Here is a 27,400-nt window from a genome sequence, read left to right on the forward strand (position 1 = left end):
CCACAGCAGGCCCCTCTTGGAGCCAGATGGTCAGCTCCCTCGTTTGGGCCGATTCCTGAAAGTTATCTGGGCTTGCCTGTGAGCTCAGCAACCATCCACTGGACCAGACTCCTAGGAAGGCAGGGCCAGGTCTCCGGCTGCCTTGCGTCCCACACATGCACACATGTGTGCACACGCATGCACATACACCCATATACAACACACACACCCATGCACACACTCACGGGCGCACAAAAAGGCACAGCTTGCCCAGGCCTGGTGCCGGGAAGAAAGCAGACCTGGATATTTCTGGAATGGATCAATAACCACTTAGCAAGCACCTGCTGTGAACCGGCCCCGGGGACAGAGTGGGAACACGAATTCCCTTCTGTGCTCCACTTTGTCTGGGCATGTCCTTGCCACCAGGGAGGGGAGGCAACTGGCAGAGGCTCACGGGGTCCCACCCCCCTGCTGGCTGCTCAGTGGCCCTCTAGGGACCAGGTGGCTTGACGAGCTCCTTCTCCAGACCAGATGGGCTCCAAGTCCCTCGGGTGGTGGTGGGGGGGGAAGCAGCTGCTCTGAGGTCCAGATGGAGATGGGGGAGGGGGAGAGGGTCTGGGCTGAGGGCAGCCCTAGGGACGAGTTCTGGGTCATTCTGGCTGGGAACAGGGGATGGCCTGGGTCCTGCAGCCTTGGAGAGAGGCCCGGGTGAACCCACCACCCCACTCTGGGGGTAGAAAAAGCCTCCAGCCCTGGGCTGGGGTGGGGGGGTGCTTCGAGGTTGACTGGTCTCAGGAGGGAAGCCATGCCACCCCACCTGTGCCTCCTCTCGTCGGCTGTTCAGCTTTCTGCTGCTCTGAGCAACCCCCATCACCCCCACCCTCCTGCCTCTGCTACAGGACAGGGGTCTGGTCAGGATCCTTGGGGCATAGTCCCCATCCCCTGGGCTCCCCAAACTCGGGCCCCCCCAGACCGGGGGCAGACATTCGAGAGAGGGGAAGAGAAAACACTCTCGCAGAGGCTGGGGGTTTAAAGGGAGAGGTTTATTTCATGCAGTTGACACCCACAGCAAGTGGACGAGTGTTGGGACAGGGGCTGAGGAGAGAAACTGCCCTGCCGTCACCGTCCCCTCTCCCACCCTGGGCAGGGGGGCAGCTCATACACAACTTTCCATGGTGCTGCCAAGCCTCAGAGCCACCTGCCAGGGGGTGGACGGAGGTGTCAGAGAGCAGGCAGGCACAGACCAGGAGACTGTCCTCCGGCATAGGCTGGGGCCCACAGCGAAAAGCCCACCTTGGGGCAACCACAGCGGCCTGCAGGGGAAACAGGAGGAGGGGGCCGACCTCTCGGGGGCTGCAGCCAAGCACGGAAATCCATACCTGTGTGCGCATTACGATCAGCCTGTGGGAGCCCCAGGAAGGAAAACCACTGGGCCAGCTCTCCAGGCCCCTTCTGGCCTCAAGAACCAGAGGTCAGCCATGGCTGTGAGGTCAAAGGATTGGCCCTGTACCCTGTGCTGAGTCCCAGGCCCTGGAGCATCTGTGCAGGGAGAAGGAGCCTGATGCAGCCACCCCAAGGTCAGGTGCTCAGAAGACAGGGCAGGCGGGACGCACGCAGGAGGAAGGAAAAGGGGTGTGTGTGCAAGTCAAAGCCAGAGACCAAGTCCCTCTCAACCCGGGGGCTGGAGCGGAGCTGTGTCTGCCCCCGGCCAGGCCACTGATCACACAAGCTCTGAGGCACCCGGCCGGCCTGAGGGCACAGGCTCCCAGGGACGGACGAACAGCTGCGGCCCTGGGCCCCCCGAGCCAGCCACTGCCTCCTGCTCTGCGGAGGATGTTACGAGGCCAGAAAGACCTGCTGGGTGGACACAACCAAGCACAGCAGGGAGGAGAAGCCAGGCCAGGGGACCAGGGCTGCTGCCTGCCCCTCTGCAGGGCCCTAGAAGGTTCCGGACACGGGCTCAGCGGGGGGGCCCAGCAGCTGCACACCCCACGCACCCGCCTCCCTCTTCTGTCCTGCCTGCTGGAGCTACCGGGCTGGCTGCCCAGAAAGCTGGGCCCCTGCCCTCCCCACACCTACCCCCAGCAGACAGGCTGGAGCGCAAGGTTCAAGAGGCAGGGCTCCCTCCCTGCCCGGGAGACCCAGAGTAAGGGTCCTCAGTCTCGGGACAGGGGTGGGCGGCTGGCTTCTTTCCAGTCCTTTGCTTGGACAGGAGACACGTTCAGATTTGCTGTTGGCATCAGAGCTGGAAGATGCCAAGTCAGTCTCCGTGGAAAGCCAACTCTTTGAAGCAGGATTTGGAGTCCTTCCCCATGTGCCCCTGGCTGCACACTGAGCACCCCCCCCCAGGCAAGCAGGTCCTGCTCCCCAGACTGGGCCAGCAGGACAAAGCCCCAGGACCCTGGGAGCCCTGGCCAGGCCAGCGGCACGCCTGCAAGCAGGATGGACACTCGGACAAGGCTGGGGTCAAAGACATCCTAGCCAGCCTCAGGGGGGCTCTCCCCCAAGTGTGGGGGGGCGGCCCAGAGCTTTCGAACAACAGCCAGTGGGGGAAGCCGGAGCAGCTGCCGGGATGGGGGATGGGGGAGGCACCCCAGGACTGGAGAAACGTCTCAGGAGCCGGCACTTCTGGGCAGGATGAGCGTGCTTTAAACATGTCACTCGAAGATGATCTTTGTCCCGGGGGAGGGCGCAGGATGCCAGCAGGGGGTAGGCAAGGCGGCCCAGCCGAGGGGGGGAAGACGGGCCCTCGCAGGGCAGGCCACAGACCACAGCCCATGGATGGGGCCACGGACGGGGCCACCCTGAGCCCATGAAGCGCTTCTGCAGCAGACCCTTCTCCATGCATTCTGAGGCACTTACAGTTGTTCTCATTCATAAATACACAATTTTATTTGCTATTTTCAGGGGAAACTTAGGCATTAAACTGTAAGCTGATAAAATACGGATACCTAAAAAAGTATAAAAGTATAAATATCCCCTTAGAATAAATTTTAGTGAATTAAGTCTTAATATCTTTAAATTAAAAAACCACAAGCCTATCTATTATGTCAAGGTCCTAGATCAAACAACGCTACGCGGCCAGCAGCGCCCACAGGTACACCCCAAGGCCAACGAGGGGCTGCCCCCGCCCCGGGCTCACCGGGAGGACGGGTCGCCGGGCCCTAAACGTGCCCTCTAGAAAGGTTGCGATGAATTTGAAGCCAAACATTTAACAATGTACAAGAGACCTTACAGAAAGGAGGAGGTAAATCCCGGGTGCCGGAGAACTTGGTTAATCAGGTTATTGGCAAAGAAGAGGGCACAGGCAAGAAGCCTCCGGAAGCACTGGAAACTAAGCACGCCCAGGCCTCTGCCCTGTTCGGCGGCAGTCAGAGCGCACAGCGGCCCTGGCGAGGAAGCAGAGAGCTGCTCGTCCAAGCCAACCCCCCACCGGGCTCTGACAGCCCCCCGACAGCTAGGAAAGATCTGTCCTCAAAGCATGCGAGCAGCGCTGTTTACAGGGATCCCAGTCGCTCCAACGTCATGTCCCGCGGGCAGAGCCCGTGCAGAGCCCGTGCGGGTCGCCAGAGTCTCAAACACCCCAAACCCCAGAGAGAACTGCATAGTTAGACAAAGAAAAGGAGCGAGCCAGCAAGAGGGAGAGATTTGTGTAAACATCCGGTTTTCAGAGTGACCTGGAGTCTCCGCTCCGGAAGCCAGGTGGACAGGCCTCCCGCCCCGACCTCCATCCCAGGCGAGACAAAGGCACTGACGGGTGGCAGCTCCGCCACAGGCCCATGGCCGGGCCACACCACACAAACTGCTCCGTCCCTGTCAATGACTTCACACATCAGTCCCAAATGCGGCAACGCTTGTAGGCATTTCTAAGGAGTAAAAACGCAGGGTAGTCCGTCCACACTAGGGAAGAAGGGACGCAAAGTTCTCTGGCCTGGAAAATACAAGTGGAGAAGCCTCGACTGTTCCAGGCAGGGTCAGGCCGGGGAGCCTGGCTCGGAAGGAGGCCGGGCCTCGGGGCCGAGGCCCAGGAAGTAGTGAACACGTGGAGGCCGTCTCTCTCAGGAGCCACCCGCCAGGGGTGCAAATCGCCAACCACTCCTCCCGGGGAGGCAGAGCGGACTCCCTGACCCGAGGACCAGGGCCTGGTGCACGTGTGGGTGACCAGCAGACACCCAGAGCCTGGGGCCACAGTGCTGCGGCCACTTCCTACCAGCAAGGCCCAGGCTCCGTCACAGACTGTTTATGTTAGCACCAAGAGCGCTGTCCTTTAAATGACCTTCGGTGATTACAGGGGTTGGCTGGAAGCATCCTGCCTCGGGCCCATGCAGCCCGGGGAATGCCTCACGGAGGCCCCCGTGGGGACACCCACCCGGCCAGCATGCCTCCTCCAAGTGGGGACGCCTGGCCTCAGACAGCTGGTCCCGTCTCTCACCACCCACCTCAGAGGCAAAAAAGGATCCACACCCAAATCTCTACAGAGAAATTGTCAAACGCAGGTTTCTTCTCACGGCCAAGCTTCCTCCACATGGCAGATCGTCGCAACTTGGGACAAGATAAAATGTTTCTTCAGCTGTCAACACTGTGTTCTCACATCCTTGAACCCCGTTCTTGCAAAATCTGAAAACGCCAAACACAGACAATGAGGACCTAGGTGTTGGATGGGGCTGCGGCCTGTGGCCAGCTGGGAGCCATGAGGCCCTGAAGCAAAGCACCTGTTCCCAGGAGCAGGGCCCAAGACCCCAAGTCCGCCTGCAGGTGGCTCAGGGGGCCGAGGAGGCTGGCACGGAGGGTCAGGGGCCAAGAACAGGCTGGGAGACCCTTGCTGCAGGGGCCGGCCCACGAACCTCCTGGCCCTTGGAGTCCCTCCAGATCTCCATCCCAACCCATGGCAGGCATATTCACCCCCACTTCCTACCACAGCAGCCAGCCCGTCCCCTACTAGGCGCCTCCCTGGGCCACCTCGGGGAGGCCTAGGGGTGTGTGTGTGTGTGTGTGTGTGTGTGTGTGTGTTGGGGGGGGGACACTTGGGACTTGGCTCCTTATCAAGTGCCCAGAGGTCCCCCGCAGCATCCCCCCCGATGGCTGCCCCTGCTCTCCTCCTGCAGGTGCCACAGCCCACCTGATAGGCACCAACTCCTGAGTCTCCAGCCCGGCTAGGTCCTAGGCTGCAGACATGCGTGGACCCTCAGGGTCCTCAGGGTGTCAGCGGTCTCCGCCTCAACCTGCTCTTCTTCCTTGCCCCATCACAAACCATGTCCCCTCAGTGTCCCCTCAACCCTGCCCCAGTCACACGACCCCTAAGCCTGGGCCCCCAGGACTGCCCCATCACCTCCACACCCATCAGTTCAGCCCACACGCTGCCTGGCAGGCCTCCCATTTTGCTTCTCAGTGCGCTGGCCCCCCTGCCTCAAGGGTGCCGGCCTCTCCTCACTGCAGCCCTGCAGAGTCCTCTGCCCCTTGGCCACCATGCCTGTCCCTCTCACTCCTCCCTCCTCGGCATCTCAGGGACAGAGAGGGCCCCCAGCCTCCCTCAGCCCTGAGCACGGGTGGACACCTGCAGAGCTGAGCCCCATGCAGCCCAGGGAGCAGGGATGGGACCACCCCGTGTCCGCAGGTGGGGGCTTCAGAGCCGGCAGATCTCTCGCTGTTTCGATCGATACGGGCAGGACAGCTGCTAGGCACCACGTAACCATGAGAAGTGCCTGAGTCCCAGCCTGGCCCAACCCAGCTGAAGCCAGCACTGTACGGCAGCCCGTGTCATCGGCCATGCGAGAGCTGCCTCCTGGGGGCATTTGCCAGATACGGCTCTGGGGACACTCTGAGCCCAGACCCGGGCACAAGGTGGGACTGTGCCCTGGGAGGGGCCAGCCCGCGCACACCAGGTCCAGGCCCACATGGACCCTCTGGCCAGAAAGCAGCTCACTGCCTCCCAGTGAGGCCCCGCCAGCCCGCAGCCACCTGCTCCCAGGCCAGGGGGGGTTGCCCAGAGCAGCGAGGACACAGGACCGGGGACGCCAGTCACTCACATTCACCAAGGGCTTGTTCTGAGCCACTCAAGAAGGCCCAAGTTCTTGAGGGTCACTCCAGCCTCTGCCCTGGTGCCCTATACACCCCTGCCAGCCCCTGGGCCTCTGCCTGCCACGTCTGAGGGCTCCGGAACACCCAGCTGGCATGGTCTCATGCTCTCCTATCCTCTGTGCCCACCTCCTGGGACCCCACTCCGCTCTCTGTAAGGTGCACCTTCCGCTGTGATAGGGGAACAGCGTCCCGGATTGAATGTTCCTCAGCCCAGACAAGAACAGACCCTACATCTAGTAGGATTTGTCAGCTGGGTGGGAAAGCCCAGGAGGCCCCTGTCAGAGGGATGCGGTCTGGGGAGGGGACCCAGGATGGTCACACGCAGGTCCCTGCTATTCCCAAAGTGCTGGTCTCAGCCCCATCGTCTTTGCTTTTTGTAGGGCAAGGTGGACTCTGTGGGAGCCCATGAAGAGTTGTCCCTCACTCCATGGGAGCCCAGCAGAGGAGAGGGAGTGTCTGAGTCCATAGTGGAGAGGATGAAGCCTGTGCAACCGAAACGTGGCCTGGAGCAAGGTGACCACACCAGAGAGGCTGCCCCACCAGAGTGAGCCAACAACTGTCTCCTGACGAGGACAGAAAACCGGGCCTAGACCTGTGACAGTCACAGCCCTTCTGCCCGGGATGGGCTCTTACTGGGCCACCTCCCACAGTGGGGCCGGAGCCGCCCATAGGGACCAGCAGTGTCCCCCAGGCAGCACCCCCTCGGACGGGCCCAGGCAGGGGGCACCACCCCACCGTGCGGACCCAGGGCTGCTGTGTGACCGGCCCCTCCCACCACCTGCTCCTATCACAGGCGGCAAGCTGTGCTCATGCTCCGCCGGGCCAGGTCAGGTGCCTGCTGAGCCCGCAGCGCGGCCGCTCCGAACACAGGTGGGCCACAGACACAAACCACACGTCTGCTTCCAGGGACTGAGTGAGGAACGTAAAACACCTCCGTGATTTCTGACGTCCTGCGTGTACTGAATTAACAGTATAAGCTTAAATTCACGTTTCTCTTGACTTTCTCGACGTGGCTACTAAAAAGTTTGAAGTGACAGATGGACCACGCTCGTCCAGACCAGGGCTCGGCAAACTGTCTCACAGAGCCAGGTGACAAATACTTGAGGACTGGTGGATCAAGAAGCAAAACTGAGAATGTTGTATATGTATGTAATCACCAGAAAGGAACTAAAAACGGAAATGCCACTCTCCATTTGCAATTCCCAGTCCAGACCTCTCATGGCTGGGCGGTCAACCTTCCAGGGCTTGGATGGCTACACGCCTTTTCCAAGCATCTCCCAGGGCAGAAGCTGAGGGGCCCCCAATCTGCATGGCTTGGCCCACGACCAGGGGGCGGGGAGGGCCTGGAGGGAGCAGGGGAGCCCTGTGGATGATGCGTGGCTCACCCACCTGTAACCTGCCCTCTCTGGGCCTCGACTCCCTGTGTGCACGATGAGGGCACAGAGCAGGTGGCCCCTGCTAGTGGTGAGCACAGTCGGGCTCCGGACCCGGGTGACGGGAAGAGGGATGGGAGGAGCAGGTGGGGGCCAACGGAGCGTCCGCGGAGCCCCTCATCACAGGGCAAACAGACAGAAGGTCCTCACAGACTCCTCTCTATCAGCACCCTCTCCTGAGGCTCAGGGGAGGAGATGCCCCGAGCCCACAGCAGAGTGACAGCAGGGGCGGCCGGTGTCCTTGCCCGCAGACATCCACGGCAATGAGGTCGTTCCAAAGCCTGACACACAGGGTTCTCAGGCACCCCAGCCGAGGTCCCGATGCCACCCACAGACATCCTAAAGGACACAGACAGACAGCCCCTCCCCCTCCCCCCCCGCCCCAGACAGGCTGGCTCCGCTGGAGATCTACAGTCAGGTTCTAACACAGAAGGTTCTGTCCACTAGAGGAATCATAAAGTGCAGTGGAGGAAGGGCTGGGGTCAAGGAGACTAAAGTGAGTGGTCAATGAAAGGGTGACGGAACTCACCATGACATTTACACTTAATCTGAGACATTCCCATTGTGACCCATGTCGCTCTGGTTCGGCACGCAGCATGCGGCAAAGGAGAAGAGAGGGCACCATTAGTGCAGGCTGGGATGGGGCGGCAGCCGGGAAGCCCGCCCGCAGAGGCTGAGTCTCCCATGGCGGCGGCAAGCATGGGTGCTCGGGGGCAGGAACCCCCCTGTGCTGGGTGGTGAAGCACAGATGGGCCAGTCTCATGTGGGGGTCCTGGGCCCCGAACCCACGTGCCCAGACATGCCATGGAGGAAAACACAGGGCGTGGGCATCTCCTGTGCCCCATTGTCCCCAGGCCTGGCGCTCCCAAGGTTCCAGACCTCTCCCTCCCTCTTTTTATTTATTTATTTATTTTTTAAAGATTTTATTTATTTATTTGACAGAGAGAGACACAGCGAGAGAGGGAACACAAGCAGTGGGAATGGGAGAGGGAGAAGCAGGCTTCCCACTGAGCAGGGAGTCCGATGCGGGGCTCGATCCCAGGACCCTGGGATCATGACCTGAGCTGAAGGCAGACGCTTAACAACTGAGCCACCCAGGCACCCCTCCCTCCCTCTTTTTAGTGAAGAACTGAACCTTGCTCAAATAGAGGTGTGGTCTTTGCTGCTGGCCCTGGAAAGGTTGTGATCTCCAGGCCACACGGGACGGTCTAAGAATAAGATAGGGGAGGGCTCAGTTGGCCAGGGGGCTGGAAACTGTGATCAGGCAAGTGGGCGATCAGTCATTGATCAGTTATCAATCGATCTTGTGTGTCACCGAGAGCAGTAAAATCCCTGGACAAGGAGGCGGGGGACACCCTGGGGGGCACTGTTCTCTGCGTGCTACCACCTGTCCCAACTCCGCAGAGGAGCCCCGCGCCCATCCCTGCTGGACCTGAGCCCTCCCTCTCTGTCCTTCCGAGCAACAAACCATACCCCAGGGTCCCCTCAGTGAGTCCTGCAAGCGCTTCCAGCATATCTCAGATTGGGGTTTGGGAGGCCCCCCAAACTGGCAGCTGAGGTGGGCCACCCTTGTGTGGACCGCTGCCCTCACTAAGCTGCCCACCCGATTCCCGCCTTGAGACAGGAGACTGGCCATTAGTGCCGGGAGGCTGACCCTTGGCGCCCTGCTACAACCAGGCTGTGCCCGGTGTCCCCAGATTACCGCCCCCAATCCAGCCCCAATGGTTCTCCGTGGCGTTCTGGAGGCTCCAACCACGTTCCACCTCCTGGGGAGCTCCTGTCACTGCCCCCGTTTACGAGCCACAGTGGCTGCCACACTTCAGACCCAGGTATTTTTGGAGAGAAAAACAGGGCACGTTTTCAGAAACAAAGGGATTTGGGGTCATGCCTGGAGCTTCCTCACGGCACAGACGTAGCCTTTCTGCAGCAGAAAAGCTACCTGAGGAAAATGAGCTCAGGCGGCTGCCCTGGTAAAGCACAGCTATGAAAACTTCTCAAGCTCAGAAATCAAAGCTTCTAAAAATGAACAACTTACACAGGAATTCTGCAACTGCTCAGAAAGATGTGCCTCCTTATGAGGCTGGGGGCTCTTGGGGGGGTGGTGGTGGTGTCACTTTCTACCCGACTCAACGGGAAGCACGTCCCCAGGCCGAGCACCGCCCCCACATGTGCAGCTACGGTGCTGTGGGCCAGGGCGGGGACGCCCCGTGTGATGGACCGTCGCCCTGCCGGGAAGACGCAGGACTTCTTCACCCGGCCATGAGCCTCGTGAGGACGGCCACCACGAGAAGGCTAACGTGCACGGGGACTCCGCTGTCTGTTCCTAAGCCCACACCTCCAAGGAAGGCCCTGAAAGGGTCACAGGGCAGTTCTGGGCCGGTGGCTTTGACCAGAGGCCACCTGGTGGGGCTAAGAGTCTGAGGAAGCATCAGAAACCCCCGACTTAACGTCATCAGTTAAAATCCTCCAGGCTCTGGTGTTTCCTGCACTCACTCAGGTACCCCGGGGCTCTGAGCTTGTGGGGGTGCCTGCCAGAGCCCCATCCCCACCTCCCTGGCCCCCCTCAGAGCTGGTTGCACGGCCCTCAGGCCACCACCATCCTCCAAGGCCCAGGAGTCCCACCAGGTGGAGCCAGCGACCCCAGAAAAGATGGCAGCTGCTGCCCCATGCCCCAAGGCCACCCCGAAACCCGGCATGGCCACCCCTGCCCTCCTCGGAAGACAGAAGCACCAACGCCCAGCATGGAGCCAGTACACAGGGACGGCCCGGGCTGAGCCAACACTCCGAGGAGTCTGAAAATCAGAGCATCTGCAGGATCTGCTGCACCTTTTACAAACCAAACACGACCCCCAACACATGGATGGATGTGGCTAAGGCAGGTGCCACCTGGGTGGCCCCCCTCTCCAGCCCTGATGTCTCAAGTCCCCAGGAAAACCATCTAAAATGGTATCAAAAGACAAACTTCCAGAAGCAACTCTGCCTGTCCAAAGAGGTGTAGGCAGAGGGCATGGGCTGCAGAAGCCACAGGGGCTTGCCTCCAGGGGGAGCCCCTGTTCAAAGACCCCTGGCTCCACCACCCGCAGGCCACGGGACCTATGTGTCCTTCCTTCCGGGACTCTGCTGACGCATCAGGCAAGAACTCTGTGACAAGGAATGACAGCACGAGATGGACGAGCCGCCAGGCAGCCTGTGCAGCTGGGAGACGACGAGAGGGGGCCCAACTCCGCCAAGGGCAGCCGCCACCCCATGAGCCCCTCTGCAGGCGGGAGCCGGAGGGTCCGCGGCTGTGCCCAGCTGGCCCAGCGCCCGCCTGCCCGTGGTCACCCACCTTGGCTTTCTCGCTGGGCTCGCTGGTCGTGCCATACGGGGAGTTGTGCAGCTCCTTAGAGACCACGCACAGGAACTCGGCCTGGTCTTCACTCCCATAGTTGTAGGAAGAGCCGATGCTGACCAGCTGGGAGGACAGAAGAGCAGCAGCATGGGGTGAGCACGGCACACCAGCCCACCCGCCGGCAGGGAGACTCTAGCCCATGAGCGCACGCCGGGGACAGCTGGCACTCGGGGCGATGGAGAAGGCCAGGGGCGGGCGTGCCACGAGCAGCAGCGTGGGAAGGACGAGGACAGTGTGGGGGCAGCGGGCAAGGCCAAGCAAGGAGAGTGCGTGGGCAGCGTAGCCTGTGTGGCCAGAGACGGGAGAGCACGGCGGGCCGGCCACTGGAGACGTGTGCCGTGCCCTCTGCGGACCCCGGGGGTGCAGATGGAGCCGTGGGTCTGCATGCAGACCGTGTTCTCACAGGGCACGCAAGCCTCATCTGAACCAACCTCGGAACCTTGTTCTCGCCTCGGCGCTCACCACTGGCTGACCCTGGGCTTGGTGCCAACACCACTCAGGGTTCTTACCCTACTTTCCCCACAGCAGTCCCAGCTCCTGCTTCTGGGAAGTAGAGCATTTCTCATCAAACGGGACTGGTTCTGGAGTTTCGCTGGCAAGAACCGGGAGGACGACATCCTCCAGAGACAAAGACTCAGGGACAGGAGAGGAACCTGGCATGTGTGATGATTTGGGATCCGCGCAGAGGAGCTAAGGACTAAACCCTCAAGCTGAACACAGAGAGGAAGGGAGAGGCCCACGCAGGAGGCAGGAGATTCTCCCTCTCAGCGAGAGAGCTACAGAGGTGCTTTGTTCCCAGCGAGGGTGACCTTGCAACACCCTGCCCGGTGCCTGCAGCCCCCATCTCCCCAGCCTTTCTCTGGGCCGCACAGCGAGGGAGGACGCGAGGGGCATGGGAGGGGACCTCTGTCCCTGCACAGTCTGTGGCACAAATGTAACGAGGTCAGATTCTACCTGGACCCCGGCACGCGGGTAACACTGTGAGAGGACACAGAGAGCAGCCCTGACAGCCTCAGGCCCACCCCCCACCCCCCGCCCGATTGGAGGGAGGACACAAACACTGCAGTTGTCTCAGTGACATTTAAGGGGACTCCAAGCATGCTCTACAGTATGATCCCATTTCAAAAGACCCAAAGAAAAGGTGTGGCCTTAATTAGAAAGGAGGCTGGGGTGAGCCTGTAATTTCCCACCCTCTCTCCCGGCAGGACCACTCGCCGTGGCTGGAACCTACACTGGATGGAAACAGAAAGCTCTGAGGCCCGAGGGGGCCTGGCGAGCAGGGCAGGTGAGACCTGGGGCTGGGGGCCGGGGAGGGTCACAGGTCCGAACCTTAGTTCGAACCTGCCCGAGGGACAGGAACAGTGAGCGGTTTGTGGAAAAGGTACTGGCCAATCGGTGAGCATCCTGGACGTGCTCCTGGGCCCATAGCCAGTGGGCTGCAGCTGCACAGGCCGGGAGCCCGGGCTCCATGAAGAGAAGGAGCACTCCCACATCCTCATGTCAGGCCGGCAAAGTGGAGGGCACAGCTGCGCCAGAGCCGAGGGCAGGAAAGGGCCTGGGGGGCCGCAGAGCAGCCCCACTGGGAAGGGCATCTGTGCCAACCACAACACAAAGGAGCCCAAGCCACCATCTGCTCAGCCAGCATGGGAGGGGACGCAAGGGGACGGGAAGGTGGGGCCAGGCCGGGATGCACGCAGGCTGTCAATCCCACACACACAGAGATGCCAGATGGAAGCACAGGGAACAGTCCCCGCAAAGCACGGGCTCAAGTAAGAAGGATAACTCAGAGAGAAGGGTGGGGAAGCGGGGATGGGGACTTCTGTGGGGAGGGGCCCTAGAACAACTCGACCCGCCCCACCTGAACACCCGTGACCAATCCCGTCAGAACAGGGCACAGGCCGCTGTCTGCGAGGTGCCGGAGGACAGTGACAGGCCACCACAGGCCCCCGACGCCTCACTACTGGTCCCTGGGGCCTCACCTGCTCGAACTTCCAGCCGTCAGACATGGTGGACACCATCTGAGTGAGCTCCTCTTCCTGACACTGCAGCACACGGTACACGTGCTTCACCGGCACCTGGGAGAGCCACAGCCACGGATGAGACACGCCCCGCGGAGGACCCAGGGAGGCTAACGTCCCCCTCAGGCTCAGGTCATGGTGCACAGAGCGACCCCGAACGCAACCAGCAAAGCAAAACAGGCCGAACAGCTGTTTTTCTCCCCCGCATCCGCCGTCCAACAGGTCTCTATTTCTAAACTGCAAAGTTCAGTGAGTTGTGCTCCTGAAATCCCGACGGCACCTTGAGCTAGATGTGAGCACGCGAGGACTGCGGACGTGAGGGAAGGCAGCTGGGAGGGGACGGCGGGGAGGGCCTGAGGAGCCGCCCACGGCACTCAGACCCGGGCCCTCCCTGGGGGAGGTGGCTTCCGAAAAGCTGCTGTGTCACCCAAGGCGCCGAGGCGCCCACCCACCATCCTCCGCTCCAGGCACGGTCTCTGGTGCTCAGAGCACCACGGGGCCTTGCCAGCCAGCAGCCTACCCCCCTGCACCTGCTCCTCTGGTAGGAGGCCACGGCGTTCGGCGCGAGTGTGATGGGTGGCCACAGCCGGGAGGGGGCTGGCTATCACACAGCCCCAGTGCGCTCACTTGTGACAGGGACGACACCGGCGCTCCTGGCCCAGGCCCCGAGGAGGAGTTCTTCTATGCCCACCACGCAGAGGCCTCAGTGCTGCAGGCATGGGTCATACTACGTGTTTAGTGGGGTGGCTGGACAGAGGGGAGTGCGGCAGCCAATGGCCAGAGACGACCCGGGAGCCCGTGGTCAGGTCTCCTGCCCCCTCCCTGGACCCCTCCCTCATTGTCTGGCGCCCGAGGGGCTCCCGCAGGAGACAGGGCTGGGGGCACCATGGCCAATCTGAGTGGCCAGGCCGTCAGCGAGCGTCTCACAAAGGCCGAGAGCTCTAGCTCGGGGCCTGTCAGACAGCCGGTGGGAGGGCCCACGATGGGACGGGGCAGCCAAGGGGCTTCAGGTGGGTATAGACTCCAGATGAGCGAGGCGGCTCTCAGGGCATGTCCACTTCATGGCATCCCCCCCGAGGAGCTGCTCACTGGGAGACGGCTCGCCGTTCTGCCAGCCAGGGCGGAGCTCAGCCCCTCCAGCACCTGCCTCTGCATAAGATGCCGGACATGGCCTGCTTCACACACTGGGCTAACGGGCAGCAGAGTGGCTGGACTGGCCAAGTGCATGTGGGCTCCACATGGGGATCAGCCCCAACAGGCAGGCACACAGAGCCCTGACTGCTCTCCTCTCCCAGGAAAAGCCACGTCTTCGTGAAACCCACATTGGCCTGCAGGACCCCACCCTCGTCTACCCTGAGCTCACTGCCAGCCGCAGGCCCTTTGCACCTGCTGCGCCCTGCTACAATGCACTCCCTGAGATGTCCACACTGGAAGCCTCCCTGTTCTCCGTCCCTGGACTTTCCTCTGCGGCACTGTCTGTCCCCTGCCCCTGGGGTGGAGACCCTTAAGGGTGGGCTGGGCAGGAACGGACAAACACACTCAGTGTGTGGCTACAGCGGTGCCACAGGACATGGCCAGAGAGCAGGCCCGTCAGGCATTAGGACGATTCCCGAGGAAGACAGTCACGACAGGGACAGCACCGATCCTGGGGTCTCGTGCAGAGGCCGCCCCTGGCCAGCGCAAAGGCAGGGAGCGAGCTGCACCACTGTGACAGACCTCAGAAGCTCGGGCCTATTAGTCACTGCTCTTACCTGCGACGTTTTGCTGTCTCGTTCTCTAATTTTGTCCTTTACAAGTTTTATTAGTGAGGTGATATTGTAAAATTCTGCTTCCTCCAGCACTCCTAGAATAGAAAAAAGTAATTTTCACCAGATCCAAGAATAAATGTCCCGCCCCTGTCCCTCTGTGGACCTACAGCCCATGCCTGGCCCTGGCCCCCGGCAGCTCCTCGGCCCCGTGCCAACGGACCCCATGCAGACTCTGCTGGCTCAGTGGGGCGCCCCAGGATCAAGGGCAGACGGCCCATTTCCTGAATACACTCCTGGCACGTGCCACTCCAGGTGGCCTGCTGGGTACACTGTCGCACACGCATCTACCCCGAGCTCCGCCCTGGGCGCCCCTGGATGGAACTTGGAAACCTTCCCTCCGTCGCTCGCGGGCCATCTGCTGCCCTCACGTGAGGCCCTCATGCAGGTCTGTCACTTGGTGCCTCAGTTTCCCCATTCCACTGGAAGCCGGGCCGGTTGAGAGGGTGGCTCCAGGACTCTTGACAGTTTAGGGCTGTCCTTCTTCCCCAAGGCTGCAACTCATGCTGCACCCATTTGGGGACTCTCCGGCCCCACGACCCCTCCTGCACATTCCAGAAGGGCTGTGCTGGCTGCCCTGGCCAGGCCTCAGTCTACACGGTGCCCCACACCGGCAGCCCCAGCAGCTCCGGGCCATGTCCTAACTGGGCCCCCAGGCAGCACAGTCAGACGGGGAGCCTGGCGGTGGGCAGCTGCACTTACAACGTCACTTCTCAGGACGGCGTGTGGCCGTGTAGGTGACGAAATGCAAGCCTGGTGCCATCCTGTCGGCCACCCCCCTCAGACCTGTGGGTGGGGACTGAGAGGCCTTGCGAGTGGGACGCTCCAGGTGCCGGTGGCCGCATGGACCCTTCTTTTTTTTTTTTTTTTTTTTAAAGATTTTATTTATTTATCTGAGAGAGAGAATGGGAGACAAACAGCATGAGAAGGGGAGGGTCAGAGGGAGAAGCACACTCCCGGCTGAGCAGGGAGCCCGACGTGGGACTCGATCCCGGGACTCCAGAATCATGACCTGAGCCGAAGGCAGTTGCTTAACCAACTGAGCCACCCAGGCGCCCCTGCATGGACCCTTCTGAAAGTGCGGCGATCGAGGCCGGCCAGGAGGCAGGGGACGAGGCAGGGCAGCAGGGGCCTGTGTGCAGCAAGCACCTGCCTCTGAGCAAGCCGCCCCGGGAACAGTCTGTGAAGTTTAGCCTAGAACTGCACGGCTCCACCAAGCCCAAGGAAGGCGCCTCAAACAACACGAGTGCACGTGTACACGGAAGTCCCCTTCGGGTCTGGAGGCCCAGGAAGTGGCAAAAGTGAAAGGAGTGAGCCCAGGTCAGTCCCGGCAGTCACTAGAGGACCCGGCAGGAGCCAGAGCCCACGCAGAGCGTAAACACCTGGACCTCTCAGGTCCTGACACGTCAAGCTCCCTACTCGCTGTGCCCAGAGCTGGACCGTTTGAGAACAGACAGAGCTCAGAGGTGAGGGTGCAGAGGTGCCCTGGAAGGAGCGCACCCGGGGCTCACCCGGCGGCTATGTCCAGGACAGTGTGAGCCAAAGTAGCCGTGAGAGCGGAGCCCTAGCCCCAGCAGCATCGCTAACTAGGCTCCTGACATGGCCCAGAGCCCAGCTGACCCGCTCCCCGCTTGACAGCAGTCCTGACGGGTCAACCTGGCCGTGAAGTCTTTGCTTCCCGGAGGAAGACAGGGGACGAGGTGGCCAGCAGCCCTCACCTCCTGGAGACAAATGCCTACTGCCCCATGGGGCACAGGTGAGAGGCAGCTGGGAGCCAGCGAGGGCACGCAGGCATCTGGGATTTCTGCAGGGGAAGGTGTGCCAGGCCTGCTCCTCACAGGGCGGCTCGGGCTCAGAGGAATCTGTCTCAAGTGACCAGTCAGCCTGTCCACTGGGGCCCTGTCCCCAACTCACCTTCCTCTGCGAGGTCTTTGTTAATGACCAGCTTCCCGTGTCTCAGGTAGTTCAGCACGGGCCCAAAGTAGGTGGGGTCTCTGTCGATTAAATAGGCACCAGTTTCATCCTACAAAGAAGAGAACACCGTGAGTCCTGGCGGGGAAGGCAAGGATCCCCACAAGTGACTCCAGGCCAGGCCGCGTGGAAAGGGTTGCAGAGGCACGTGGGTCGTGTGTGTCCCTTAACCCGCAACCAGACAGCACTGCAGCACTTCGGGGAGGTGGCTCTGCGGCCTCTGGCAGTCGGCAGCCTCGCACCTTGTCTGTCACCACCTCAGGTCTAGGCCAAGTTCACCTCCCTTTATTTACTCGGCAGCGAGGTGACTGAGGCTGAGGAATGGTTCAGCCTCCGTGCATCTCAACGTTGCCCAACACAAGGAACCTAACACAGACTCTCCTCCCGGGCACCTGTGGCAGGGCCTTCTTATCCTGGGGCGGGGTCAGAGGCACACACAACAGCGACCGTGTGGAGAGGCCTGACCAAAGGAGCCACACCCCAGGGGCAGTAGTTCCAGAGTCTGAGCAGTCTACAAAACAGACCTTCAGAAGGCTCTTCTCCCACACCGGGTGGCCCCGGTTCCTCCCGGAAGTGCCTGGGGCCTGTCTGAGGGTTAGAGCCCTCTGCCCAGCAAACTTCCACAACCGGCCCAGGGGGTGCGGACATGCCGACCTGGGCACGAGGGTGGGGGCAGTCCCCGAAAGACGCCTCCACGGAGTAGAGCCCAGGGAGTGCTGCCCAGAGTAACGGGCATGGAGGGTACTGTCTGCGAGGAAGGGCCACAGCAGTCTAGTGGGGAGTGACGGCACCCTGGGATCCACTCTAGGCCATGGACCTGACTGCGTCGAGGGCACTGCATATCTGCTGTGGGTCTGCTGGGCAGGGCCCGGCCCGGGCTGCCATCCTGCTCCTCCCGCAAGCCCACCTCCCCTCCCCGTGGCCCCAGGGAGGCCTCCCTGACACAACAGGTCAATGGAACAGTCAGCTTGGCAGGCTCTGGGGGGGCCATCCACAGGAGCAGGACCACAGAGGACAGTGTGTCAGCATCTCTGTAGGGCGAACATGGTGGTGGGAAGACCTGGAGCTCTTGGATGTGCACTGCCTACGGACACCAGATGCAGAGACAGAGCGAGGCAGGAAGCATTCCAACCGTAAAGCAATAGGGCCACATTAGGGCCCTATTTCTCACCCAAGTGTGGCAGAACCTGGAGGTTCCAGGGGCTTCCTGACGTCCACCACTGCAGACCTGCTCTTCTTACGTCAAGTCAGTTAGGGCTCTGAATGTGTGCATGCTGGGACCTGGAGCCTTGCTGCTCAGTGGGCAGGACCCGGGCACTCAGCCCAACCTCCTGCCAGGACAGGCCACTGCCTGCTCTCCCCTGTGGGCTTCTGTCCACCAAGGCGCCGTCCCAGCTTCACCCAGACCTCCCGAGTTCATCCTCGTGCTCCACCCCACCCACCTAAGGAAGCACCAGACACTGTCCCGTGGACCCCTGCCTCCTGTCCCCCCAGGCCCCGCCTGTTCTCCGAGCAAGACCAAGGACCCCGTGGACCAGCTTCTGGAAGAAGGATGCTCGACCAGTCTCCCTACTGGTAAAAAGTGGCCATGAAGTCAGGGGCTCGTCTCCACCCCCACCCTCAGGTGTGAAAAGAGCCCCATGCGTGACATGTGCACATCAGCAAGCTCAGGAACAACTCACTGGCTCCCCACTAACCTCGACAGCCAGCTGGCAGAAGGACAAGATCCAATGGGGACAGGGCGCCCCAGGGAACCTCCCTATCACACTGGGCCCACACTAGCTCGAGAAGACCATCATCACACCGCACTCCCCCCGTGGGGGGCAAGCCTAAGCTCCAGAGCTTCCGAGGCAGTGTGCGCTCAGCCCCGCGGCTGTCTTGACGTGGGCGCCAACACGCCGAGCCCTCATCCCGAGGCTGCCTGGGGGCCCCCCGCCTGGACCCAGAACAGCAGGTTCACTGAATGGCCTTGTGTGGCAGGCTGTGCCCCGAGTAATCCGACACCGGGGATGCGCTGCCCCCTGCCAGTGACCAGCCAGCCGGCCCGGTCCTGACACTGAGGAGCAGCACTTAGGGAAACTCAAAAGCGGTTTCTTCCATGGAGTCCCGCCAAGGTTCTCTGGACCGGTTTCTTCTTGGGGATTTGTTTTGATCGGATGGACTCTGAGGTTGGGCAGGACTCTCAGTACTCTGACCTGGGCTCGTCAGGTGGAGGGTTCAGCCTCCACAGGAAGTGCCGGGGGCCCTACACCAAGACCCCAAAACTCCACCAGGCTTTATCCTGGGCTGCTGCCCAGAGGATCACAGACCGACTCTCTGTGTTCAGACGCGCACAAGCAGGACCTCTTTAAAAAGCACGCGCCTCAGCACCTGAGCGGGAGCAGCAGGCTCTAGAGCTGAGGGGCGTCGCCGGGGGCAGGCCGGGGACAGGCTCCCCCAGCACTGCGGCCGGCACGCCGACACCGGTGCCTCACGTACTGTGCGGGGCACGCAGCCCTGGGCCCTCTAGCCTACAGCAGAAATAAGGAAGAACACACAACCCAGAAACGGAGAAAGAAAGAAACAAACAAAAAACCCCAATTCAGAATATGAATCTTAGGCTCACTTCTGCAAAAGCCCAGAGAAAAGCACCTTGGTGCCATCTACCCTGGCGACTGGGGGGGCAGTGGGGGTGCGGCCGCCGGCACGCCACGTGGGCATCGCCGCGACAGCACGCACAGACAGGACCCTGGGCCGCTCACGCCTACAACGGGCAGCAAGGAACGCGGCAGGACATGAACGCTGGCTGGTGGCGAGACTCGTGGGCCCCTCGTCTCCTCTTTCTGTCCTGTCCTCGATTTATACAAGCGTGTGCTACATTTATAGAGTGGCAAGCTCTGTGTGTTTTTGTGTAAAAGAGCCAGAATGGAGACTCCTTTCTTCACAAATCACTTCCCTCTACTGACCTTCCCTACTTCTCACTGAATTAGCATCTGACCTATTTGTGAAGCGCTGGCTTTAAAAATATACATGTATCTTAGGGTGCCTGGGTGGCTCAGTCCATAATCCCAGGGTCCTGGGATCGAGCCCCGCATTGGGCTCCCTGCTCTGGGGGGAGCCTACTGCTCCCTCTCCCTCTGCTCCCCTGCTTGTACTCTGTCAAATAAATACATAAAATCTTTTAAAAAAAATAAAAAAAATATACATGTACCTTAAGGGCTTTAAACAGGGGAAGCGGCCTTGGCTTAGGAATACGTAACGAGGGCCAACTCCCCGCAGGCTGTCAGTCCACACACACTTGGAGCAGGGCGGCCTGATGATGCCCAGGTCGGCTGGATCCCACTCCTTGTAGGACCCACCTCCCGAGACTGAGCTGCTGGTCTCCACGGGAAGTCTGAACCCTGCATCCCTGAGCTTGGGCTGCTGGACCACTGGCCCCAGGCAGGGAGGCAGCCAGGCCACAGAGATCATGCTCTGGCCACGAGCCCCGTGTGCAGTCACTTCTCTGAGAGGAGCCAGTGGGCAAAGGTAGGGCCAAGCCCACATCACATGCTCTCCCAGGAGACACTTAACTGCAGCCCTGACAAGGAGGGAGGCAGAGAGGACAATCCTGACCTGAAACCACTCCCCCACTCCCCGCCCTGCCCCACCCTCTCCTTTCTGAGCCCACCCAGCGCCCCTAGCCCACACCACTGGTTAGGAAACAAGTGTTCTGCAAGAGGCAGAAACACACCTGCGCCACTCAGTAAACAGCCCCCAAGACTGAGGTTCTCCCTGCCCACACTGCACCCAGAAGTAAAACCCGGCCATCAGGTTCAAGGGGCAGGATCGAATGCACTGCCCAGCAACGCACTGTAGATAAAAGAGGGCGCTGCTCGTCCCTCAGGGCCAGCTGGTCCTGGAAATGGCGATGAGGAGTGAGACTCTCACCAAGATTCTAAATGGAAAAGAACTCTGTTGGCGTGACAGCTCTCTATGGAGCGTCTGCACTTGGCCCCGTTCCATCACCTTCACAGCCTCCACAAACACGCCAGGAAACGGGACTCCGCCACCACTTTGTTGTGGGAGAAAAAGCACAGCCACTGGAGACTGGAAATGAAGACGGCTGAGTGTCCTGAGCTAAATGGGAGATAAATTCTGTCAAATCTCCCCGTTAAAATCTAAATGTAAACGCACAGAATTCTCTGTGCACAAACATCTGCAATCAACCTAATTAGAAATACTTAGCTTTTACTCTGAAATTATCCATTTTAAGAGACCAGTCCAAATTTGCACACAAAACCTTCAACCTCCACCCCGTTCTCTGTTGTTTTCTACAGTTTGTCAAACCCTCCGTCCAGAAGAGGCCTGAGATGTCACCAATTACAAATGATGAGGCAGTAGACCCGGAGACCAAAGAGACTTGTCTGAGGCACCAGGATTTGCCGGGCTGGGCCCCTGGGCATCCAGGAGTGCCAGCGGGCTCTGATTTACCGTTCCCTGCATGAGCCCCCTGAGATGCCCCGTGTGTGCTGAGATCTGACACACTCCCACGCCCACCCAGGAAGTAAGGGAAAAGCAGGGCTCTGGGCCGACGCAGGGTGCATGTGTCCGGGTTCTGGGTCATTCTCACCCTCAGTGCCGGCCCTGGCAACAAACCCCCTCAGACCTCAAAGAGCACCCAGCTCCCAGGGCCCCGACCCCCACAATGTCCCAATTTAGGATGACATACACGACTCACATGAGGCTCGCCCAGAAGCAAACACAAGTGCCCGCAAGAAAGGGCCCATCCGCAAGGCTCCTCTTGCAGCAGGTGTGCGTCAGATTCAGCCACAGTGGGTCCACCCCCAGGTCCCCAGGAATCCATGGGGGTGATTCACAGTGACCCACTCAGTCCAGCAGGTCTGCGGGCACTGAGAGCAGACGCCAGGTCACTCTGGGGCCAGGGTGCTGAGTGGACTGGCCAGCCTGAGGGCCGGTCATCCAGGTCAGAGCTGCTGTGATTTATGTCACAAAGCAAGGGATCGTCCATCTGCAGGGATTTCGCAGGTGCTCCCCTCCCTAGAGACATTCCAGCCTCAGAACACCTGCACGTACATCCTCAACAGACGTCACATTACTGATTCTGGTGGCGTGAGTGCGTGTGTTTAACATAAAATTGCCGGCACAGGAAAGTCAACTAGTGATGGAAACAGGCGGGAACCATGATCACCTGGGGCAGAAGCACCACACCGGAAAGCCCCTCCACAGCCCCAGAGGCGAGGCCTCCTCAAGCCCAGAGCCCCCAGGCCCTGGGGCGCCCTACCGACAGTTCACGCCTAGCCCCCTGCTCCGGTGATGCCCTCGAGCCCTCCCCACCAGCTGCCCCCACAGCCACCGCCCTGCGGGCTCCAAGGGGGCCTCTGCTCTCCTCCTACACTTGGCCCTGCTGGCAGATCTGGTGCAGAGTTCAGCCTTCCTTCCTGCTGGGGCCGAAGGGCAGGCCCGTGGTTCCTCTGCTATGTCACCGAACCTCCTCCCTCTTCTTGACCACTGCACAGTGACTAGGCTCGGTTGGTGCCCCTGCTGCTTGCCTCGGCCTCCCTGCTGGAGCTGGCCCAGCCCATCAACTCCAGAACTGTGGCCACTCAAGCCTGACTTGCAAAACCAGGCCAAGATCCTAGAAGCCCAACTGCTGAGGCAACTAGAACCCACCAGAATGTGGACGATGGGAAGAGACACTTGTGCACACCCATATGTGGATGCCTCAAGCCCCTTCCAAACACGTGGGCGGATGGGACTGGAACCCTAGAGCCACAGTCTTCAGGCTCAAAGACCTCAAGTTTCTTGCAAGAAAACTCGGTGGCTGCCCAGGAAGCTGTGTCCCTCCCCTGTGGCACAGGCTCCAGGCTCCAGAGTTGGGAAGCCGCCCTCGGGCCTTTCCTCAAGTCAGCCAGGAGCTCTAGGTGGAGCGCCAAGAGGCGGCCAGGGATGGACGGGGGACAGGAGGGCCAGGCTCGCACACACTCCCCTTCGAGGCTGGCCGAGCAGCAGGAGCTCCCCTCTGGGACCAAGGTTTGCGGTGATTCAGAGAGTATGTGTAAGAAACAAACAGCAGCAAGAACAAATTCTGATGGGGAGAAAAAAGCATTCTTTCTAAAAACAAAGTAGAGACCACCGCGAGTCATCTCCATCTGCTGTGAGGACCCAGCACGGGGCACGGGGTGGAGGTGGTGTGACCTGCACCATCTTCCTAAACTCTCACAGCAACTCCCGGACTAACGCTCAGAGAGGTGCACCAACTTACCCCAAAGTCGCACAGCGAGTTAAGTTCTGGTCAAAGTCAAAGTCAGGCCCGAGTCTCCAGTCTCACTCTGCCACCAGGGAAGACACTCCGTCTCCCCAATACCCACAGCACACCAGCGCCAGCCCGGATGTTTCTGGCGCTCTGCAGTCCGGGGAGAGCACCCTGGCCATGCACAAACCTCCCTCGGTGCAGAGCCAGCTCCTTTAAGGGACTTTAAGGACAGTTGGCCCAGTGACTGCTGACCTGGAGCGTCTCTGGAAGGGAGCTGTGAGCACCCACTCACAGGTGAAAGCAGCTACAGACACCCTGTCAACAAGTGGGCACCCCAGTGTTCCCATAAAACTCAATTTGCAACATCAGCCAGGTGGGCCACAGTGTTCTGACTATGGCTCCAAACCAAGCCTAGTCACGGTGCAGGGGGCAGAAAGAGGAAGTGCTTTGCAGCGACAACCATTTCCTCCCGGGCTGCCCTCAGATGGCTGATGGTGGGGACAGCTGCAGGCCCAGGGCCTATGTCTGAGGCCCTGAAGCAAGCTCTCACTCAAGCAAGTCCTTTCTCAGGACCTTCTGGCCTAGAATCACGGGCTGCTTCAGGTCCAGGGCTGTCCAGTTAGGGGCCCCGTGGAGACGTAACGTGGGCTCTGCCAGCAAACACCTGCTGTACGGGGGAAGGGCGGGAGACCCTCCCTCCACCCGGGTCCTAGACCAACCACAGCACGTGGCCAGGGCTACGAACACGCTCCGAGCCACATCCTCGACCAAAGTGTGAAATGAAATGCACCCAAGGCTCGGGTTGCCCACTCCAGGCCTCAGATAGGACGACACGGCTCTCATGGGCGCCCAGGATGCTCTTCAGAATTCGGGAAGTTAGCCTTTCGCCTCTGATTTAGTTACACGGAGCATAATCTGCTCTTTCCACTCTAAGGAATCCCCACTTTTCTTGCCAAGCAACTTAGAAGTTTGTACTCCCACCCACATCCCTCATCGCTTGGCTGTTGTCTGTAAAATCTCTTCCACTATCTTTCCAATCCCGACACTCTTGCCAACACCAAGTACACCCAGAGTGAGCACAGGCAAAGAACTGCAAGTGACATGTCACCAGAGGCCCTGTGATGGCCCCACCTCTCAAAGACCCATCTAACGCCACAGAATCTGCACCCCAAAGGCAGGACAATGGCCCCATCAAAGGACAAAAGCTCAGATTTTCTCCAGGCCTGGCTCAGACAGCAGAGACTGAACCCACCTCAAATCCTACTTAACCTGAGTGGTTTCCAACCACCAAGGAGCAGTATTTCCTGTTTCCCTTTCAACTCCTAAAGCATCTCCACACTGAAACGGGGGCTGATTCAGCTCTAAACAAATGCTAACCTGTTTTCAGCAATGCCTAATGGGCCAGGTACCATGGAATACAGACTTAACCCAAATGAATCACACATCAAGTATTCACAAAGCACTTCCGGGAAGGAGTGTCACACCTGGCCCGCCCCTTACGAGAACCTGGGAGAAAGATGACCCAGACAGCAGGGGAGCAGATGCTGAAACAAACACCCCAAACACAGCCCGGCTGGAGGAAGCCCCAGGAGGAAGTGAGAATTCATACTTGGGCGGTCTATAAAGAGAACCGCACGGCAGCAATGGGCCCAGAGTCCGCACTGAAACCAACGGGTAAGGGTTTGGAGTCCAGAGCTGGTCCCAGGCTCAGTCCTGAGAGAGGGAGACCAGTTGCAGCCCTGCTCCCCACCCTCCTTAACAAACTGTTGCCTTCTTCAGAAAACGTTCCATCACTCCACCTCTCCCACAGGCTTCTGCGGTGTTTAAACACAAGCTCCAGGCACTCTTCCAGTGAACTTCAACCCACCAGGTTCCCAAAAGGTCCTGGTCTCCCCCTTCCTTGGAACAACTTCCCCTCGAATCCCCCCACCCAAGTCCGATGCAAGCACTAGCTTGCTGGAGCCCAGGAGCTCAATAAACACTAGTCAGGTGCCCAGCAGGAACCTTCCACCAGGTCTGTGCTGCTGACGTCCAGGCCTAGGGACATCTGCCAGGTATGCTTTCATTCATTTTAACTATGAAGTGAGGGCTTCGAGGTTTTTACAAGTGAATCAACATCCTGTTTCTCTTCCATCATGTAATAATCACTGGCCGTCCCGCTCCTCCAAACACCCCTTCCCCTCTGCCCTCAGCCTCTGCTTCCTCACTCAGGGTCTAATTATCTAGGAGTGAAGCTCTGGGACATTCTTTCATCAGAAAGTTGGGGGGGGGGGGATGACACTGAGAATCTGACACTGAGTATCTTACACATTGTGTCTCATTTGAAGTAAAGCACACTCCTACCGTGATTGATGTGAATCAGCATTACTCTTTGTTAAATTCCCATTACCCGCGACAAAAACTCACCCTTATTTACTATCGACTACCCTATGAGACAGAAACTGTATCTGCTGCATTACCTTCATGTTCTAGATTTCACTCTTACAATTTGGAGATCAAATGTGGGTAAGCACCGGATGGTGACAAGAAGCAACCGCAGCAGATGCGTTCTGGTGGGTTAATTACCTCCCCCAAAGGACTGTTATTACAGTAGAGCATAGTTTTTTTTAAGTCGTTTTGAGACAGTAAAATAAAGGGATGAAATGACTTAACTGTGGAAGCTATAGTTAATTGGCTCTGAATCAATTGTTTTAGTGATGAATAGAGACTTTGCCTCAAAAACAAACACCACACACACACACACACACCAAAACCCCAGTGGACAAGTGCAATTTAAAATCTGATGCAATATACAAAACAGGAACTCTCGAGTAGAAATCCCAGTGAATGACCACTATGGCCCAGTGTTTTAATACAAACAAACACACAGTAAAACATACACCCTCGCCATAAAAGGAAAATCACAGCAAACAAAAGCCTATTTCTGTCCTGGAGAGGCCTGCCATTTTCTGGGAGGTCAATTCTCTCTGAGGCGAGAGCTTGGTCAAAGGAGCAGTGGAAGCAGCTGGGGGTGGTGGCGGGGGAGACTGGAGCGCTGACATCTCAAACCCTGATTTCTGCCAACGACAAGTGGTCTTGTGGTAACTCAGGAGCTCTCCTCTCCTGATCGTAAGGTCATCCCACCCTGAGAATGGGCTCCGACCGCCTTCCCGAACTTGAAGAGGGAGCTGAATCTTTCTGGGAAGACTTATGCCTGGCAAGCGTTGAGCTGGCGAGGCACAAAGCCAAGTGCAATTATGTACGCTCAACTGAGAAGACCCAGGAAAGTTAGGTTGCGAACCGCCACGGATAAATATAGGTAACTACTCTTACAATAGAGCGTTTTCAGAGTTTCAATCCGTACAGACCCCGAGCAGCTCTTCCTCAGCCACACAAGTCTCATAAAGGTCATAACCGAAACAGTTTCCATTATCTGCACAACAGTACCAGCACTTAATGAAAGACAAGCTGCAAACCAACCGAGGGACTCCTACCCTTTCGGGAGGGCAGTGGGGACGCAGCCTGACGAAATATTCCTACCTGGTCCCTCCTTGCCACCCCTTCGCACGCGCAACCTTCCCTTTGAAAAATTACTCTACGGCCGGCCCCTTCTGCGAGTGCCGATGCGAGCGTGTTGTGGCTGTAAACGACGGAGCGCCAACTCTCTAAATGCAAGTCACTGGGAAAGGCAGGTCACCCGTGTCAACCCCCCCACGCCAACGTGAAGTCAAACGTCTGGAATGCGAGCAGATGAGGAGGAGGCCAGGGTTCTCCGATTCCCCAGGGCCACTAAGTACACGGGGCCACAGAGGAGACGCTCACAGAGCGGGGCCATGAGAACCTAGACGGGAAAGAAAGTGGATCCACAGCAAGGTCCGGGGTGTGGGAAAGCTCCGCCGGGGAGCGGAGAGGGCGAGAGGGAGCCGAGGTGGGCCGGCCGGGGGTTCTCGAGAGCGGTGGGCGCCCGGGCACCAGGCCCGGCCTCCCCGGCCCGGCACGGACAGTCTGGCGGCCCTCACCTTGTCCGAGTCCAGGTCGGGGTCGGCCTGGCACAGACGGTACAGGAAGGATTTCGGGTCCCGGCACAGCGTCTGCCGGGTGGTGAGGAAGTAGGTGCCGCCGACGTTGAGCCGAACCCACTTGGACACGCCGCCGGGGCGCTGGGCCAGGGCACCGAGCCCCGCGCTGCAGCGGCGGCACAGGCCGGCCCCCAGCCCCGCCCCGAGGCCGCCCGGAGCCGGCGGCAGCGGCTCGCAGTGATTCTCCGCCATGATCCCAGCAAGCCCCGCCACAGCTCCTCTCCACCGGAAGCGTCCGGCCTTTAATACCGTCCTCCTAGCTCTGTCCCGCCCACGGGTCCGCCCTTGTAAAGCGCCCGCCCTGGTGTCACGCGGCAGGCGGAAGTTCCGGTCCGGAAAAGCGACCGGCCGAGCCCCCTTCCGGCCGGAGCCGGGCGTCGGGCTCGAGGGGCTCGCCGGCCTCCGCCCCCCGCGCGTGCGGCGCATGGACGC

General features: G+C 59.8%; 1 protein-coding gene across 1 annotated transcript; it reads right to left on the bottom strand.

Moving 5' to 3' along the window:
• Positions 1-1,001: 1,001 nt before the first annotated feature.
• KCTD5 (potassium channel tetramerization domain containing 5) lies at positions 1,002-27,196 on the bottom strand. Its single transcript, XM_036083210.2, has 6 exons — positions 26,909-27,196; positions 16,619-16,727; positions 14,651-14,742; positions 12,861-12,956; positions 10,819-10,944; positions 1,002-4,596 (listed from the first exon to the last, which is right to left on the bottom strand). Exons 1-6 carry the CDS (start codon positions 27,158-27,160, stop codon positions 4,567-4,569), a joined length of 705 nt encoding a protein of 234 aa, XP_035939103.1. The 5' UTR covers positions 27,161-27,196; the 3' UTR covers positions 1,002-4,566.
• Between the last annotated feature and the right edge of the window lie 204 nt (positions 27,197-27,400).

Source organism: Halichoerus grypus, chromosome 6 (assembly GCF_964656455.1).
Source record: "Halichoerus grypus chromosome 6, mHalGry1.hap1.1, whole genome shotgun sequence".
Classification (NCBI taxonomy): domain Eukaryota; kingdom Metazoa; phylum Chordata; class Mammalia; order Carnivora; family Phocidae; genus Halichoerus; species Halichoerus grypus.

Bases quoted from the DNA above. Each gene is read 5' to 3' on its own strand.
- KCTD5 (XM_036083210.2), bottom strand. From the start codon at position 27,160: ATGGCGGAGAATCACTGCGAGCCGCTGCCGCCGGCTCCGGGCGGCCTC. The intron at 14,743-16,618 runs GTGAGTTGGGGA...TTTCTATTCTAG, and splicing joins CAAAGACCTCGCAGAGGAAG to GAGTGCTGGAGGAAGCAGAA. The intron at 4,597-10,818 runs GTGGGTGACCAC...TGGCGTTTTCAG, and splicing joins AGCCCAGCGAGAAAGCCAAG to ATTTTGCAAGAACGGGGTTC.